Below are 16,775 nucleotides of genomic sequence, written 5' to 3'. Positions count from 1 at the left end.
CTCCAAATTATCTAGAGGCCACTAGGTTTCTTACTAGTGATATAATGAGAGAGCGCTGGCCTTGGGAGACCTGGGTTCAAATTCTAGCACAATCTAAAGCATATTAGGTAGCCCTGGGGTAGTCAACATTTCCCAAATTAATTTACCCTGCAGGTGTTGAAGAAGGAGGAGGAAACATGGGGTAACTCCCCTGTATGCCTCCTGACTACTTCAGAGAAAGGTAGCTGGTGGTTATAATGATATTCCTGCTGCTTTGGTTTCAGGGAGAAGGTGTTGTTGTGGCAAAATGATATCTTCACTCTCTTTTGATAGCTGTGTGTTACTGCTGGATTTTAGTAATGGAGAAGTGGTTGCTGAGTAGATTTCTTTGATCAAGTATGTGCTGACAGATCTAGTATCATGTTTTGAAGTGGGTGTGTCTGGAGGAGATCCTGGGTTATGAATCATTAACTGATATTCACCTTCATTTTGAGGGAGAGTTTGGTAAAAAGTTGTCCAGGGCAAAGAATAAACTGTATAATCATTAAAATAAACAAACAAAAACCAAGAAGCAACAAAAGATCAATATTCTGCATAGATTCTCTCATACTATTAAATATCTGGGCAGCATCATATGTTATGTGAGTACAACATGGATGGTCTCCTAGGGAACAAAGGAAAAGCATAACCAATGTGTGTGTAATTAAAACCCCTGAACCTGCATTTTTCCAGGGCAAACAAAAGATAATATCACTTCTCCTGGGGTGTCTTCCAAGACACTCAAAACATGTTCAGACAAAACAGGCATCAGCATATATTACACAACTAACGGCCTTGAAATAGGAAAAAAGGGCAAATCCCTCAAAGCAAAGAAAGAAACAGAACTCTCCCAGGTGGATCAAGTTTCTACATCATCCCCAAAGGTGAAGTAGGAAGATAAAACATGTTGAGGCACTTGTTTGTTGAGGCATGAATGTGCAGAGGCTGCTTCACAAGCTATAAGGTGTGGACGGAGAATAAAGTAGTGTATGTAAATATGAGTTGAAAGCCACATGCCTGTGATAAATCACCACCACACTTGCAGCACAAACCTGTGTGTGTTGATTCAGAAGTACATATGAATATATGAAGCTACCTTATAGAGTCACAACATTGGTCTAGCTGGCCCAGTATTCTCTAACCTTCAGCAGCTCTCCAGGAGAAGTATTTTCCATTGCAACAATGCTGAAGTTGGTTACTAATTCTCAGCAATTTCTTTGCTCAAAAGTGATCTTAATTAGTAAACTTAATAAGGAACTAAGGTTTATGTACATTTGCACCCTAAAGTTTTTGAGCCACCTCATACATCTCCATGACTGGCAGACTGTCCCCTGCGAGATACACAATAATTCTCTTAATCAATGCTGTTCATTTTGTGCAATACTCAATGTGTGATGAACTCCCAGATGACAATTACAAATAAAGAACTAGGGGTGTGCATCCCACAATAAGCTTTGAGCCACATCAAATGATACATCTGCATTGATCCTGTTCAGATGATACACTAAGCCACGGTGGTTAAGTATTTTAAGTTAAACATTATGGCTTAGCGTGTCACGTGAAATGTGACTTGGCATGTTATGTAAACCATTCCTAACCATAGTAGCTATATAACCATGGTTTAAAAACACTCACTAACCATTTGTTGCAAAAGGGCTAGTGGCCTAACCATGGCTCAGCGTGTCACCTGAACAGGACTATTGAGTCACATACAGCTCAATGTGTCCTCAAGCTAATATTAGCCAAAATATTAGCTGCTATATGACTTTTTAAGTTGAACCTGGGACCTTCTGCATGTAAAGCATGTATACCACTGAACTATGGCCCCTTCTCTGTGTTCAATGAGGTTTACTCCCAGTTAGGTGTGCATAAGACTGCAACACTATGGTACACTGACTCTTAAGGAAGTCTATACCCAAATGCCCACTGATTCTAATCAAGGAAGATTACAGCTTTTGTCCACTTCATGTATCTGGTGAAGTACACTATTGCCCTTGAAAACTCCTGGAGAGAAGAATGCACATTGCTGGAAAAGCAGATTTGTTTTCCTGCAGCTGGTCACTTTGCAGAAAAGCCAAACTGCTTTTCCATTTACAAACAGCTTGCCTTTTCAAGCAATTGTAAAAGCCTTTAAAATACCTCAAACTAGATGCATGTTTCACTGCTATCTTATGGTTGTTTTAGCATTGTAACCTAACATAGCTTTTCTTCTAGGTATGGGTGAAGTAAACCTTCCACTCTTGACTGCTCAGGGAATATAGGGCATGTCTACACCAGCCATTTATCCTGGGATAGTCCCAGGATCATCCATGTGCATGCAAATGACACACAGGGGATCCTGGGAGTAGGGAGGGATGATCCCGCCATTTTCCTGGGATAACCCTTAGGTGTAGAATGGGCCATAGTCACTTGAGAGTATCAGGGGAATTCAGGGAATAATTTTGGCACTTTAGCTTTTGGACCTCTATAGTTCTTTATACCCCTCTCAACGCTGGATATTTAGTCATAATACATGTTAGCTATTAATATCAAGGACATTCTATTTAATTTTGAATACTTTCCTGGAAAAGGAGAGGTTTTGGAGGAGCAATTACAAACTGTAATCCTTGGCCTTATACAGTTTTGGCATTTTAAGTTTCCTGCCATTGTTCATATGCCTATACTGTTTTCCAGTAGCTGTATTAATAGAACCAGCGCTTGAAATAGTTTTGTGACCTGCACAGTACACATGAAGGACATTTACTGAGGAAAGAAGATTAAGCAAAGGAGCTAAAATTAATGAGAGACTCCTTCCTTAAGCACTCACAGACTTTTGCTCTGTAATAATTTCCTGATGCTGTCCTTCTCTCATTTCTCTTTGCTTGTGTGTGTATGCACACACATGTGCTTGTTTTTCTGCAGCTCTTTACCAGAATAACCTTCCTTCTCAATTTGTCATCCTTGCCGATATCATCCATGTTACATTTATGAATACTAGTTAACTTCATCTTGCATTTTGCAAACATCAATACATTCTTGGTTGGCACTAGAAATTCTCTCTCCAATTTGAGGCCTGTCAAGGGGGAACACACCTGCATTCCATCCCTGTGAGTTTTGGTTTGCTTTGCATTGGCTTCTGTTCTGAGGTAAACTTTGTGTCCCAAGTTTTATCTATCAGATGTAAAAACGTCCACCTGTCTGATTCATTACACACAGAGCACAGCCTGACAGAGCACTATCTTGGGGTGTGTGTGTGTGTGTGTGTGTAATATGCACCAGCTGCCATTATTTTCTTGCCTTTTAGATGGTGGTTTGTTTGTTTCTAGGTGCATTGGTACAGGAGTGCAAAAAGGGTCCTCCACACCCATTCTGACTGCTCCTACAGTGGAAGCCAGAGTGTCACGTTGGGATCTGCACATGGAAGAGCAGATAAAGGTGGCACCAAGCTGGCCTGGCCAACACATCAGATGGTTGCTGACTGGACAGTACCTTTCTGTTTTAAATGTAGCACATTTTTTTTGCTTTCAGAGACTCATCTATTTAAGCTGGACAAAGGATTGGCTACATAGGAGGAGAACACTGAGCAGGCATGAATGGAGTAGAAGATTTGTTTTCCTCCCCTTTATTTTTGTGGGGAAGGACGGAGAAGAAGTAAGTTAAATGTAACTGAAGGGGAATTAAGAGAATTCTGGATTGCACATTCCAGTTAACAGTTGCTTTGGGACCGAAGAGCACAAAATGCTGGGAGGCTGCACTTCCTACCTCCCAGGAAGAACATCATAGCAAAGGAGAAACCTACCTGGCCCCTTCCATTAGCCAGAGAAGATCATGCTCTAATGCTTGATTTCCTCTTTCCTCACAGTTCATTTTTCCTTTTGTATTGTATCTGTTCAATTGTGAGCCTGCAGGCAAGGATTGCCTTATTTTTCAATATATGTATAGTGCTTAGAAAATGTTAGGTGCTTTGTAAATGTTTAATGATAATAATAACAAACAACAATTATATAAAATGTAATCATCTTTTAAAATGATTTGAGGAAAATTGGTGTTAAAAGAATTTTTGAGAATAAATTAATGGAATAATTTTTCTAGGGGAGATCTAGATTAATATTTGGGAGGCAGGAGATGAGTGTTCTGTGGGTTAAACGGGGATCAATTTGGGGAGAAGGAGATGGGAAATCATGTTTGGAGCTCAGTTTCCATCTGTGCTTGATACTCAAGGCTCCATCACACGTGGGAAAACACGCTCCCTACTGTCGCTTCTCCACTCCTGGTTTTGTTGCTGTTTCAAAACAGGAAGTAAACAACGAGCACAAGGCCCATTCCATCGGGCGTTCTCATCATGCTGCTTCTCCTGCACACAGCAGAAGAGAGCAGCAACTTCCAGTTTTAAAAATATTTTGGATTTTCTGTGGCAGAAGGAAGGCCAGAAGGGGTGGAAGATGACGTCATGTGAGGGACCTGTGAAAAATCCATGAGTGCCCAGTAACGAGCATGCAATAAAACGCTCGTCGGATGGAGCCCTTAGTTTCTACCCTTGAGAAAATCACATGTCTCTCAGCCTCACTAGACTGCCTTCTGTAAAAAGGCCATTGTGTTGCAACAGCAAATGTGGAATCAAAGGAGTGGTTTGATGTTTGGGGCTCAAATCTTACCTCTGATATTCTGAAGTCTCAGGTAAGTCAACTAGTCCAGCACTTTATTTCTAAAAGTAGCTAGGAAAATGCCTCTCGAAAGCAGGGCATAGCAAGACAGAAGTGAACCGCCCAGAGAGCTTCAGCCACTGGGTGGTATACAAATGTAAATAAATAAATAAATGCTCACCCTGTTGTTGCCTCCTACATCTAGTATTCAGAAGTACACCACCTGCCTCAAAACATGGAGGTTCCATTTAGCTATCATGGCTGATAAGAGGAACTTCTAGTTTCAGAGTTCAGGTAGAGAAAGTAGAAGCAACTTTGGATGTCAGTGACCAAAGGAAGCTATGGTGGTAGTTGTTTGGCGGGGGGAGATGAGATTTATTTATTTCCACTTTTTGGTGGCATCCACTAATCTTTAATGTGTGAATATGATTGGGCTACTTTGTCTTCCTGACAACCATCCACCTCCCTTTACTTGTTTCAGCCGGCAGCCAACTCAACATATATTCAGAAAATCCAGAGTAAAGCCCCTATACATTACAGCAGAATCATAACATCAGAATGATATTTCACTGCTATTAGGAACCACCTTACGCTACAGGATGTCAGCCTTAAACCACTACAGATGATCCCACAGGTTTCGTTAACACAGTAAAACGTTAATGAAGTTATAATACAAGGCGCCCAACCCTAACTGAGAAACAGATGTTTTCTCCAAGCCATTCTGTCCCTGCTCTGATGCTTATTAGGTTAGGAATTAGCCTAGGAGTGACACACAAAGCGCTACTGGCTCATTCTCAACTCTGAGTTCACATGATTCATGGGAAAGATCTGGTACATTTCTGTGCTTGTTCCTGCTTGCCCATATTGTTAGATTGTAGACTTTCCCCCTGCACCGTCAAGGTGTAGTTCATTACCCTATGACTTAATGTTGTGTCACAAAATTGCAGGAAGCGTAAAAACCATGAGGGCAATTCCACCAAAGAATGCTTTAGGCATTCCTGTCAAAAAGGCAGCAGAGGACCTTGTGGTTGCACCTAGGCTCCAGACTGCCATATCTATACAGGGCTGCCCTTAGGACTTCTCCGAAAGCTACAGCTAGTGCAGACCGCAGCAGCTTGGCTGTTGTTGGGGGCTGGCCCTTTTCACCATGCAACTTCAGAATTGAACTGCCATTGCCTGCCGGGCTAGGTTTAACAACTTGGGACCAGGATACTTGAGAGAGCACCTTCTCCCTTACCAACCTGCCTGGCTACTGAGGTCCTGGTGGTTCCACATGGCCCTATGGCCTGATTGGAGCCCACCAGGAGAAGAGCCTTTAGTGTGGTAGCCCCTTCTCTTTGGAACTCCCTGCTCCTGGAGGTCAGACAGGGGCCAACAATGTGCTGTTTCCAGTGCCTCCTGAAAACAGCTCTTTTCCACTCAGCATTCCTCAACTGACCAGCCAGCAGTTTTATTGATATTCTGCTTTATTGAACATTTTCAATATTCTGTTTTAATATTTTTATTAATTTACTATTTTATTCTGATGTGGCCCACTCTATTTTAAATATGGAGTAGTATATAAATATTGTAAATAAATAATAGATAAATATATCTTGCTCCCTCTCTGATGGTTTTCTCTATCTTTTAAAGACCGCCTGCCCACCCCCCCTCAGCACATGTTTGGCTTGAATAATTGAGATTGTTTTAATTGATTTCCTGGAGAATAAATTTTATCTTGTTTTTATCTGCTGTATCCTGTTTTTGGATTTGTGTGTATGTTATATAAAATTCTTATAAGCACACTGAGGATTTTTTAAATGGAAAGGTTGTGGGATACAAACAAACTTCTTCCAGTGCATCATGCTTCAAACTTTACTAGGGCCGTTTCTACACCTGCCTTTTTTCCAGGGATCATCCTGGGATCATCCCTGTGCATGCAAATGACACACTGGGGATCCCTGGAGCAGGCAGGGGCGATCCCTTCATTTTCCTGGGATAATCCTTAGGTGTAGAAAGGGCCTAGGCCATTCAATCTCAGGATGTCTCAAGCCTTGTTTCAGATCCGCAACAGCCAAAAATCAACAAATGAAGGTGAAGCTAGAGGAGTGAATCTATTTTAAGTGCAGGGTTGGCAACTCTTGTAAATGATTCAAGGAGATATTTGCACCATTAATGGCTGCCCTAATGAGAGGGTGCAGTTAAACTTTCTGTCGTAATTTGACCATTGTGGAATTAAATTTATAACCTTTAATTTATTATTACTATTGACTAGAGCAAAATTGCACCCTTAGACTTTTCTTACCAGTTCCTTTCAGCTTCTGTCCAGTATTCTTCCAGCAATATACAGTCAAGAGACGATGGACAAAGCAATCTGGGCCCCTGCAGCCTCCCACAAGCGGTATCGGATGCACGTCTACTATGCACGTAGTAAGGCGGGGTGGAGATGAGAGACCCAGCAGGGCCATTCCATCACCCCTGCTGACAAATCTATTTAATTCCCCCCTTCCCTGGTCCTTTTTCCTTGTGTGTCCCATCTTTTTAGATTGATAAGCCTGCCGGCAGGGACGGTCTTATTTTAATGACTGATTATAAGCTGCTCCGGGAGCCCTTTTTTTGGCTGAGCAGCGGGATAAAAATAACGTACAAATACATTAATTTATTACATAAATGGCAACTGCGTTCACTCCCTAGTAAGTGCTGCCAAAGAAACGAACTGGAGGCAACCTGCTCATTCTCTGACGGAAGCTGTCCGTTTCAACGCGACTTACTCTCGAATAAAGATCAAAGGGTGTTCGACGCCCTTCAAGAAGGCTGCAGCCACAGTATCACCTGTGGTAGAATCGTAAACTTTTTTTACATTTCGTTTCTGTGGAGCTTCCTGATTGGCTCGCGTCCTCTCGGATGTTACGATTGCCTCACCGGTCTGCCATTCCTACCAGCTTGCCTGTTGGTTGGATAAGGAGTTGTCACGCGCTATGGGTTTCCATAGGGACGTTTGGGGCGGGTACGTTAGCGGGTGGGGCGGTCCCATTTCCCTGATTGGCTGTGCGCTTGAGACTGAATGCCTGTGATTCGCCGTCTTGTTCTGCGTGCCGCGCCCCCTTCAATGAGGTTGGAGCGTCACGTGAGGAGGAAGGGTGCCAGGCTGTGGTAGCGGCAGGCGTCGGGGAGTGCGGAGCCATGAAGTACTATGAGGTGAGCGGCAATCGCAGTCCTGGAAGAGCGGCCGGGATGGCGGTGGGTGGGTGGGTGGTCGCGCGTGTCTGTCGTCACCCTCTTGTCCCGCGGGAGATCCGGCTCCTACGCTCTGACCTAAGGGGTGGTGGGTACGACGCACGCGTGGGATTGTGGCTTCTTGGAGACGCATGCGCGAGGGTTTGTGCTTAGGGGCGGGAGAGTGAGGGTACGCATGTGCATATAGGGAATGGGTGCGTTGTGAGCATGCGCTGCGTGTTGGAGGGAAGGGGTCAGGTTCTTTTTTAATCTTAATCTGGTTTAAGGTACTTGCCCTTCTCTACTGTGTTGGCATACAGTTTGCACCACATCTGCATACATTGTAAGGCATGTCCTCTTCAGCCTCTCACTCAGGCTATTTCTCATACCTGTTACATGAGAGATTGCATATAACATCAGCCTATGTTGATCCAGTAAAATCTATATTACCCGTATTTCTTCGATTGTAAGACGCACACTAATTTCAGTACCACCAACAGGAAAAAAAACCCTAAAACACACCCGCGATTCTAAGACGCACCCCATTTTTAGAGATGTTTATATGGGGAAAAAAGTGCGTCTTAGAATTGAAGAAATAGGGTAATGCCTATTTTTTATCTAGCTGTTCGTTTTGCCTGGATGCTTCCTTGCACGTTGTGTTCTTTCTAGTGCTGATTGCAACACTAACTTCCTTGCACAGGGGAGAGAACAGCTTCTTATGTCCTTTTGATCTCTTCATATTTTAAGCGGCCAGCAAGTAATCTCCAGAGATACTCCAAGCCTTTTTCCTGAGGTGAAAGAGGTGTTTTAAATTACTTCCTCTAGGTTTCCACAGAAATGATGCCTTATTCCATTGGCGGGGAGGTCCGTTGAGATGTATAAAGAAGGGTTAAAAGTCAAGGGCCATCTTTAAAAATCTTAATTTTCATTCTTGGAACTGGAGTATATGCTTTCTGGTGTAGTGGAGGGAAGATTTTATATATCTGTATATATTTCAGTACCTTTTAAAATAAAGTTGCTTGTTTTCTGTTACTACTTGATATGGCTGTTTTTTTGGCACACATACTCTTTTGATTGCTCAAGAGAGCATCTGTTAACTCAAATTTTACCATTCTCATTGTGCAAGGCTGTCTTGATATGTTCATTTTATGGCCTGCCTATCTACGTGTCCGTTAAAGCAATAGAAAGTGTCGCAACACTTGTTCACCTCTGTACAAAATTTTATCTAAATTGACAAGGTGAATTGATACAAATATGAAATACTGTATAATAGCTATATACTGGATAATAGATGCTGTATCTGTGAACGTATTATGGGGGGCAGGGTTCCCTAAGCAAACAACTGAATGAATATGGGATGAGCCATTCCATATAGCAATATTAATGGGGACTGTGGGATGGGGTGGGTGTCAGAAGGATTATAGGGATATGAATTCTCCTTGTTGGATTTAAAAACAACAACATTGTTTTTAAAAGATTGGCATCTATGTAAGACTCGCCATAAGATTACAAGGCTGGATTCTGTGTTATAGCTGTATAATTTCTAATAATCCTAGGTGGGAGAAGGAGAGTGGAATGTGAATGATACAGCTGTGGATTGCCATAGTCTTTTGTTCATCCTTATTCAGGATGGCTGAAAATTCTTGTATGTTCCATTTTGAAGAAGGAAATTATATGCATGTGCAAGGTGTTTGAAAGATTTGCTGCCTTAATATGTTGCAATTAATATCTTTCCGAGGTTGAAAAACAAGTAGGAACATGTATCTAAAACACAGATAGCTACTGAATGTTGGAAGAACTATGATTTTATGTGATAGGATTTTAAGTGCTTGATGGCAGGAGCTTTGAGGCTTTTTTTAGCAGTATTGGTTGCTATTACTTCTTGGACACTGGCAGTTGAGCTAGATAGATCATAGAGTTTATTCCAACAGGAAATTCCTGAATTTGTTGATTTTGAGGTACCCTCATCTGGAACACCTGCAGTCCATGCTTCAGACATATGTGGGACAGATTGATATGTTCTGCTCTCTGCCTGTGTGCACCTGTATGGTGGTGCAATTTGCTGACATACCAGAAAGAGCAAACTTGATTAGTTTCAGTAGGAGTGGGTTTGTATCCTTTCTTTGGTGGACTAATATAACTGTTTGAAAAGTACTGCTCAGGTTCGATGAAGAGGAGGCAAATATGCAGCTAAGTCCATAATAAGCACTTGTGTATCTTCATTATTTCAGAGTATAAGCTAATGATATGGCCTCTGGACATGAAACATCCAGCCTTGGAACTGGCTTTGATGCCCATTTTCTATTTCAACCTTGCTGAGGAAACAGGTCTCATAGTCTGTACTTTAGTTTTGTATTGGTTAAGGAGGCTTTGAGTGAATTCCATCCAGTTTATGGCAGTAAAGCAAGAGAGCCTACCAACAGGCTTCTGGACTTGGTTTGAGGGGTCCCCTGTTATCTGACATGACCTAAAAGACTATTAGGCCCTTGGGCTTCATTATTCCGAGTACTAGCAGTTTGATAACACACAGAAGAGTATTATGTGTGTGTTGTGGCTTGTGCTTATGTGGGGCTAACATTAATGCTCAGCTGGCCTGGCCATTGGCCAATTGAACTGTGTGTATGCCCTTGAACATGCCCCAGAATCCTCAGTAGCATTTTGGGGCTCATGGTGCAGTGATGTGGGTTTTCCAGAAAAAAAAATCACTGCAAATTAGGTTAATTTGAATAGGGTTGTCTGTATCAGAAAATGTTTCTGTGCCCTAGAGAAAACTAATTTAGCATGTTAATTTTCATCTATTTAGTAAACAATAAAGCTAAAAAAGTACTCCATGTTAATTACATGTCTTAATAAATAACAAGTACGTGACCTGAAATATTTGAGAGGGAAAATTATAGCACATTTCATGTGATTTGAATGTCATATTATGAAGAATTTTTTATTGGAATACTTATTTTAAAAAAGTATGTGTAAAAACAAAAAAAGACAATAGCATGTACTTCCCATGTATTGTTTAAATTTTAATATAAAAAAATAAAGTTACTGACACTAATTTTCGCAACCTAAAGAACTGTGCATGATGTGCTGACAGGTACTCATCTATTTCAACAGAATTCAACTCTCCTCCAATAAGGTTGTTGGGGCACTTTCAGTTTTTCTGTTACTAATTGGTTTGATTTCACTGAGACAAATAAGTGTTTCAATGATATATAGGTATTCTTTCACATACCTGCTGGGGATAATCACCTGATAAACATTAATTGCAACTTTGAAACTTCCAAGCTTACTGAATAGTGCATTTACAATTGGCATAACTTCATTTTTACTAATGAAGTTATGAAACAGAAGATTTTCCATGGAAAAATTAAGCACTGGGAAAATTTCTGGCCAACATCATTGCTGTGGTGGCAGACTTGCAGGAATCCCCTAGCAGGCTGATTTGTGGAGAAAGGGTTCCCTGAAGGTAGAACATTTGGGATTTTTAAAAACGCAAAATGTTACGAATTGTGGAAAGTTATTACTGCCAGACAGTACTGAAGACGTGTAACTTGTAAGTGAAGTTTGAAAGGCAAGTGTGCAAAATGCTCTGCTGCAATCTGGGGAATGACTTGAGCAGCTAAGTCTGTCTCTTCAGCCATGAGGTCAGAGCAGTCTTTGCACCTGTCCTGTAAATGGATACATGCCTAGCAGTGCAACACTACTAATATTGGCTATATGTACTGCCTGCCCAACCAGCTCAGCAGTTTCTGAAATATTCTGTGTGGTAAATGGCCCTATCTGAATATTTAGCAGCAGAGTATTTAATCTCTCTTTCACCAATACCTTGAACTGGAATAGAGCAATACCTTCTCGCCAGAATGAATTCAGGATCCCATTTTTTCCAAACAGAAAACAAATGGCCTCAGCCTTGCTGGTTAGCAACAAGAACAGCTCCAGTTACATCAGGCAGGGCAGATAAGTTCAGCGCTTACCTCCACATTATCATTCTATTTTTGCAGAGTTTCAAGTTGAACCGTTCATAATTAGTTTCTTTTTCCTGATTTCAGTTTATCAGTAGGGAAGGTTCTCCTAGAGCAGCCTTCTGCAATCTGGTGCCCTGCAGATGTGTTAGACTAGAATGGCCATGCTGCCTGGGGATGATGGGGGTTAAGGTTCAACATATCTGCAGGGCACCAAATTCGGGGAGGCTGAGTAATGGATGTTGGTTCTGCTGTTCAAAGGAACCATTTGTTCTTGCTTTGCTGGCAAGTGGGGTGGAGAAGGGGACAAAGGTCTTCCTCAGGATGGAATACGTAGGACGCTGCTTCTTAGAATTCCTCTCTGCCTCATGTGGTTGCTTATGCCTGGCACTGAAGACTCATCTACTTCTTGCACTGCTCCTAAGTCATTTAACTACCACTGCTTACTCCTCTGTTACTGCTACTTAATGTTTCTATAGCACTTCTTTTAATCTGGAGTTCAGGGAATGGAGAGAGAAAAAGCCTGACACGTTAAGCAGTTCTCAACACTCGAGTCACCCCGTCGTGTGCTCAAGAAACAGAACTTGCAGTGAAGCTATGCACATGGAGAAAGTTTGATTCTCAATGGGTACGGTTGGCAGGAAGCAGGTTCAGTTCACAAACCCATGGTGTTTCCAAGCGCACTTCTTTGCTTTCCCTCTCTTGTAAGGGAATAGTGTAGTTCATTCCTACAGGGAAAGTATGTTGAAATACTGTTACAGTGAGGGCCAAATCTGTCCTCCACCCACACCGTTGGGTCATCCAATCCTTTTGGGTAAGTGTCATGTGTATCTACACCACCCATCACAACAATGGCCCTTTAATGAGGTCAATAATTATAAGCTCATCCTATAAGCAAACTGATTTCCATAATTTCACACCCAAATATTTGCCATTTATTTCTAGTAATAGATAATTTCTATTTTTAATTATAAATTGGAGGCCAGAGGTTGAAGGATTAAAACTCGTGGAATAAATGCTGTACCTTTCAGTTGGCTGGCTAGCTGGTGATTCTTGCTCACTGACTATGGTTTTTGTTTTTCCATAGAGTGGGTAAGGAAGATTGAGCTTGTAAAATGTAAGGAGTATACATAACACATGCACATGATAAACAGCAAAAATTATCTAAGAAGGTAAATTGAGATCATCTGATGGATCTCCAGATGATTTGAAGTAAATCAGCAAGGTTTGCCGACTCCTATGTTTTAACAATAGCAACAACAAGAAGTCTTTCTTTTCTTCCTAAACTAGGCTGCTGAAATAAAAAGTGTTTGGAGGAGAACAGGACTCAATTTGTGTGTGTAAAAGGATTTTTTTTTTTTTGAGCCCCAGTTTTGAAAATTTCTTAGCTGACCTTATTACAGGGAATTAGTTGTGTAATTCTGCATCAGCCTTCCTTGTTGGTGGAACTTAGGGTACTAGTGAAAAATATAGTATACCTTGAAGGTCTTCCCACTCCTGCTCTTAGTACTGAGAACCCATTTAGAAATATAAAATGGTCTAAACATTATGTATGTTGTTTCAGGTCTTCCTCTGTAGTTGTGAAAATTAGAAAGTTTCGGTTTTTGAAATATAAACTCAGGATTTGGTGCTTCCAGAGTCTGATAGTAGATCAGGAGTTTAGTGCCAAAATATTTCACTATATTGCAGGTGAAGGTTATATGCTTATGGAAGCTTGCAAATCACCCAGGAGAAGTTCACATTCACAGCTGAGATGGAGCACACAGGTCTCTCTTAGGTCAATGGGACTACTCATGAGTAAAGTTCCAAAGGTCTAGCTTTATGGTAAAAGGCTTGGAATGTTCATCAAATCTATTTTAAGAAAGAACCTTCGCTGTACAAGCGATACAAGTTGCTGATGTCATTATTTTCAAATGCTTTGTATGTGACTTTTTGGATACCACCACCTTCACATAGTGCAGGCGTGGGGAACCTATTTCAGTCGGGGACTGTCCCCACATGGGGAAGGCAACAGAAGAGAGAAGCAACTGAGCCATGGCTCCATCTTTCTCCCACCTCCTGCCCCTTTTGATGGGCATGCCTGGTGGCCCAAATTTGGACCACAGGCCAGAGGATATTCATTCCTAACAAAATACAACTCTCAGGCAACTTTAACCTCACAAAGACCAGGGATGAATGCATTAAGCTGTTTCAGATGAGTTTGGCTGATGTCTCTAAATCCAAGCTCTCGGACACAGTGAATGGTTTGGATAAGATCTGACATTAAGAAAGCAGGTTGTATACCTGCTTATAATTTAATAACTCACAATGCAGACAGCAGAGTTCACTGCCTTCAGAGAAGGCTGACTAAGACAGTCCAGAGCCTCCCTAGAGTTTTCAATTTTTTTTGAAGTGTATTGGGTCTTCCTTCAATTGTGAGCCCCATCACATGGTTTGGGAATGAGTGGTGCAGGACTAGAGCTGTAATGTATTATTCTGATGACACTACTTGAGCCTGTGTTGTGCTTTCTCAACATCTGTTGGACTTCAAAAAAGGAAGGCTTGGGGATTTCCACTATATTTCCCACTAATTCCTTGAGCACAGCTGATCCTCAGCCAATTTAGTTTACCTCTATTTTAGTAGCTCTTGGCCTGCAAATAGCCAAGTTTTATAAGCATCTGATTTTGAGAAGGAATGCTCTCCTCTTTTGTGTCCATGCAATAAGCTGCAAAAGTAACAGGCCTGGCTTTCTCTAAGTTTGAGAACTTACATTTTTCTTGAAAGGCGAGGTACAAATCAAATCAGTCAATTAAATAACAGGGTTGTTGTTATTTGGGAATCTAAATATAAGAACATAAGAAAACCCATATTGGATCAGACCAGAAGTATGATCCTGCATTGGCCAACCAGATACCTATGAGATGTTGAAAAGCAGGACATGAGTGAAATAACACCCTCCTACTCGCTGTCTTCCGTGACTAAGATTGAAAGGTATACTGCCTCTGATACTGGAGGAAATACACAGCCATCCTGACTAGTAGCCATTTATAGGCTTATTCTCCATGAATTTCTCTAACTTCCTTTTAAAACCATCCATATTGGTGGCCATCACTACATCTTGTGGTAGTGAATTCCATAGTTTAGCTATGCCCTGTATGAAGAAGTATTTCCTTTTAGCTACTATTGTCCTACTATTCATCATCATTGCATGGCTCTAGGTTCTAGTATTATGAAAGAAGGGGAGAAACTTCTCCCTTTACACATTTTCATACCAAGCATAATTTTATACACTTCTATCAAGTTCCCCTGTATTGCCTTTTTTGTAAACTAAGATGCCTTCATCAGGGAGTTGCTTCAGTCCCTTGATCCTTTTGGTTGCTCTTTTCTGCACATTCTCCAGCTTTACCATTTTTTTTTTTTAGATGCAGTGGCCTGATCTGTATGCATTATTTTAAGGGTAGTCACAATGTAAATTTATATAAACGACATTGGATAGTGTCGAACTGTGTCCCACTGCTAATGAAACTAGCATAAAGTAACACTTGCGCATTGTAACTAGCACATGTTAGGGTAATGGGAAAGAAGCAGAAATTTGCCACTGAAATTTGGTGACAATTTGCTACTTTTCCCCATTGCCCTAGCAAGTGCTAGTTACATTGCACAAGTGTTGCTTTTTGCTGGTTCAACATAAGTAGCGCTACTGCTGGGGCACAGTTAGATTACTTAATATGATATTGCCAGTTTTATTTTCGATTTCTTTCCTGATAATCCACAATATGGAACGTACCTTATTCATAGCAGCCATGCACTGGGTTGATGTTCACCACAACTAAGATCCCTTTCTGGATCAATCACTGCCAGCTCAGACCCCATCAGTGTGTATATGAAGATTTTTTTATGCCAATGTGCATCACTTCACACTTGCTTACATTGAACTGTATTTGCCATTTTTATGCCCATTACCCCAGTTTGAAGAGCTGTTTTTGGAGCTCTTTGCTGTTCCTTTCTAGCGTCACTAAATAATTTGGTGTTGTCAGCAAACGTGGCCACCTTACTGCTTGCCCCTAATTCCACATCGTTTCTGAACTAATTTGAAAAGCATATAGATCCTTCCAAGACCCCACAATTTACATCCCTCCATTGTGAGAACTGGCTGTTTCTTCCTACTTTCTATTCTTCAACCTGTTAACGAATAAAAAAAGACCTCTCCTCTTATTCTAGGATTGCTAAATTTGCACAACACTTTTTGGTGAGGGAGTTTGTCAAAGGTGAAGGTGAATAATAAAGTTTCATTCCACATTTTCATTCTAAGACACCCCCACGCCTATGTTTTTAAGAACCAGGGTAAAAAAAAAATTGTGTGTTTTATTTTAGGCATATCAGATGGGTGTGAAAGTCAAGGCCTATACATTTGATCCTAGGTGCTTGAGAGCTGCTTTTTGGTGAGTGGCTCTTGCACTGCTGGGGTACCCTAAATGACCAAACCATGCTGTCAAGGATTTGCTATACTGGTTCCAATCACTGGATTGCTACCCTGTCAGAAGGTGGGATGCAGATTTTGTAGGAAGATCACTGTGACCAGCTCTTGCTCATGAGATTGGGCCATTAAAAATGTGGCCACTTAAGGAAAAGTGGCTCAGTTTGGAATATTTAGAGGATTCCTATTTCATTAATTATCCCCAGACTAGTTTTAATGAGTAAAAATCTAAAAAAAAAATCCTAGATTCTAGGCCCTGGAACATAAGGACTTCCCTCATTTTTTCAAAGTAAAAAGCAAACAAACTGGGCATAGTTCATTTAGATAACAATGCTATGCACCCTCCCCCAAGAGGAGGCCCCACTGAACACACTGATTGGTTCCCTATGATGTTGGGTACTCAGGCAACGGGGATTCTGCCGTTCTTAGCAGGGCACTCTCAAGGGTCGGACAATAGTTAAAACTCTGGGGATCACCCTGCACCCAGTTTCCCAACTTGTCAACTGTAAAAGGCTGTAAAATCA

General features: G+C 41.3%; 1 protein-coding gene across 1 annotated transcript in view; it reads left to right on the top strand.

Moving 5' to 3' along the window:
* Positions 1 to 7,725: 7,725 nt before the first annotated feature.
* Positions 7,726 to 16,775, top strand: part of TECR (trans-2,3-enoyl-CoA reductase) — a 36,669-nt gene continuing 27,619 nt past the window's right edge. Inside the window, exon 1 of the mRNA XM_063120496.1 lies at positions 7,726 to 7,817. Coding sequence (XP_062976566.1) covers positions 7,803 to 7,817 — 15 coding nt within the window. The 5' untranslated portion in view covers positions 7,726 to 7,802. The remainder of the gene's footprint in view (positions 7,818 to 16,775) is intronic.

This window comes from Elgaria multicarinata, chromosome 3 (assembly GCF_023053635.1).
Source record: "Elgaria multicarinata webbii isolate HBS135686 ecotype San Diego chromosome 3, rElgMul1.1.pri, whole genome shotgun sequence".
NCBI lineage: Eukaryota > Metazoa > Chordata > Lepidosauria > Squamata > Anguidae > Elgaria > Elgaria multicarinata.
This window is presented reverse-complemented; position numbering and strand designations above follow the sequence as displayed.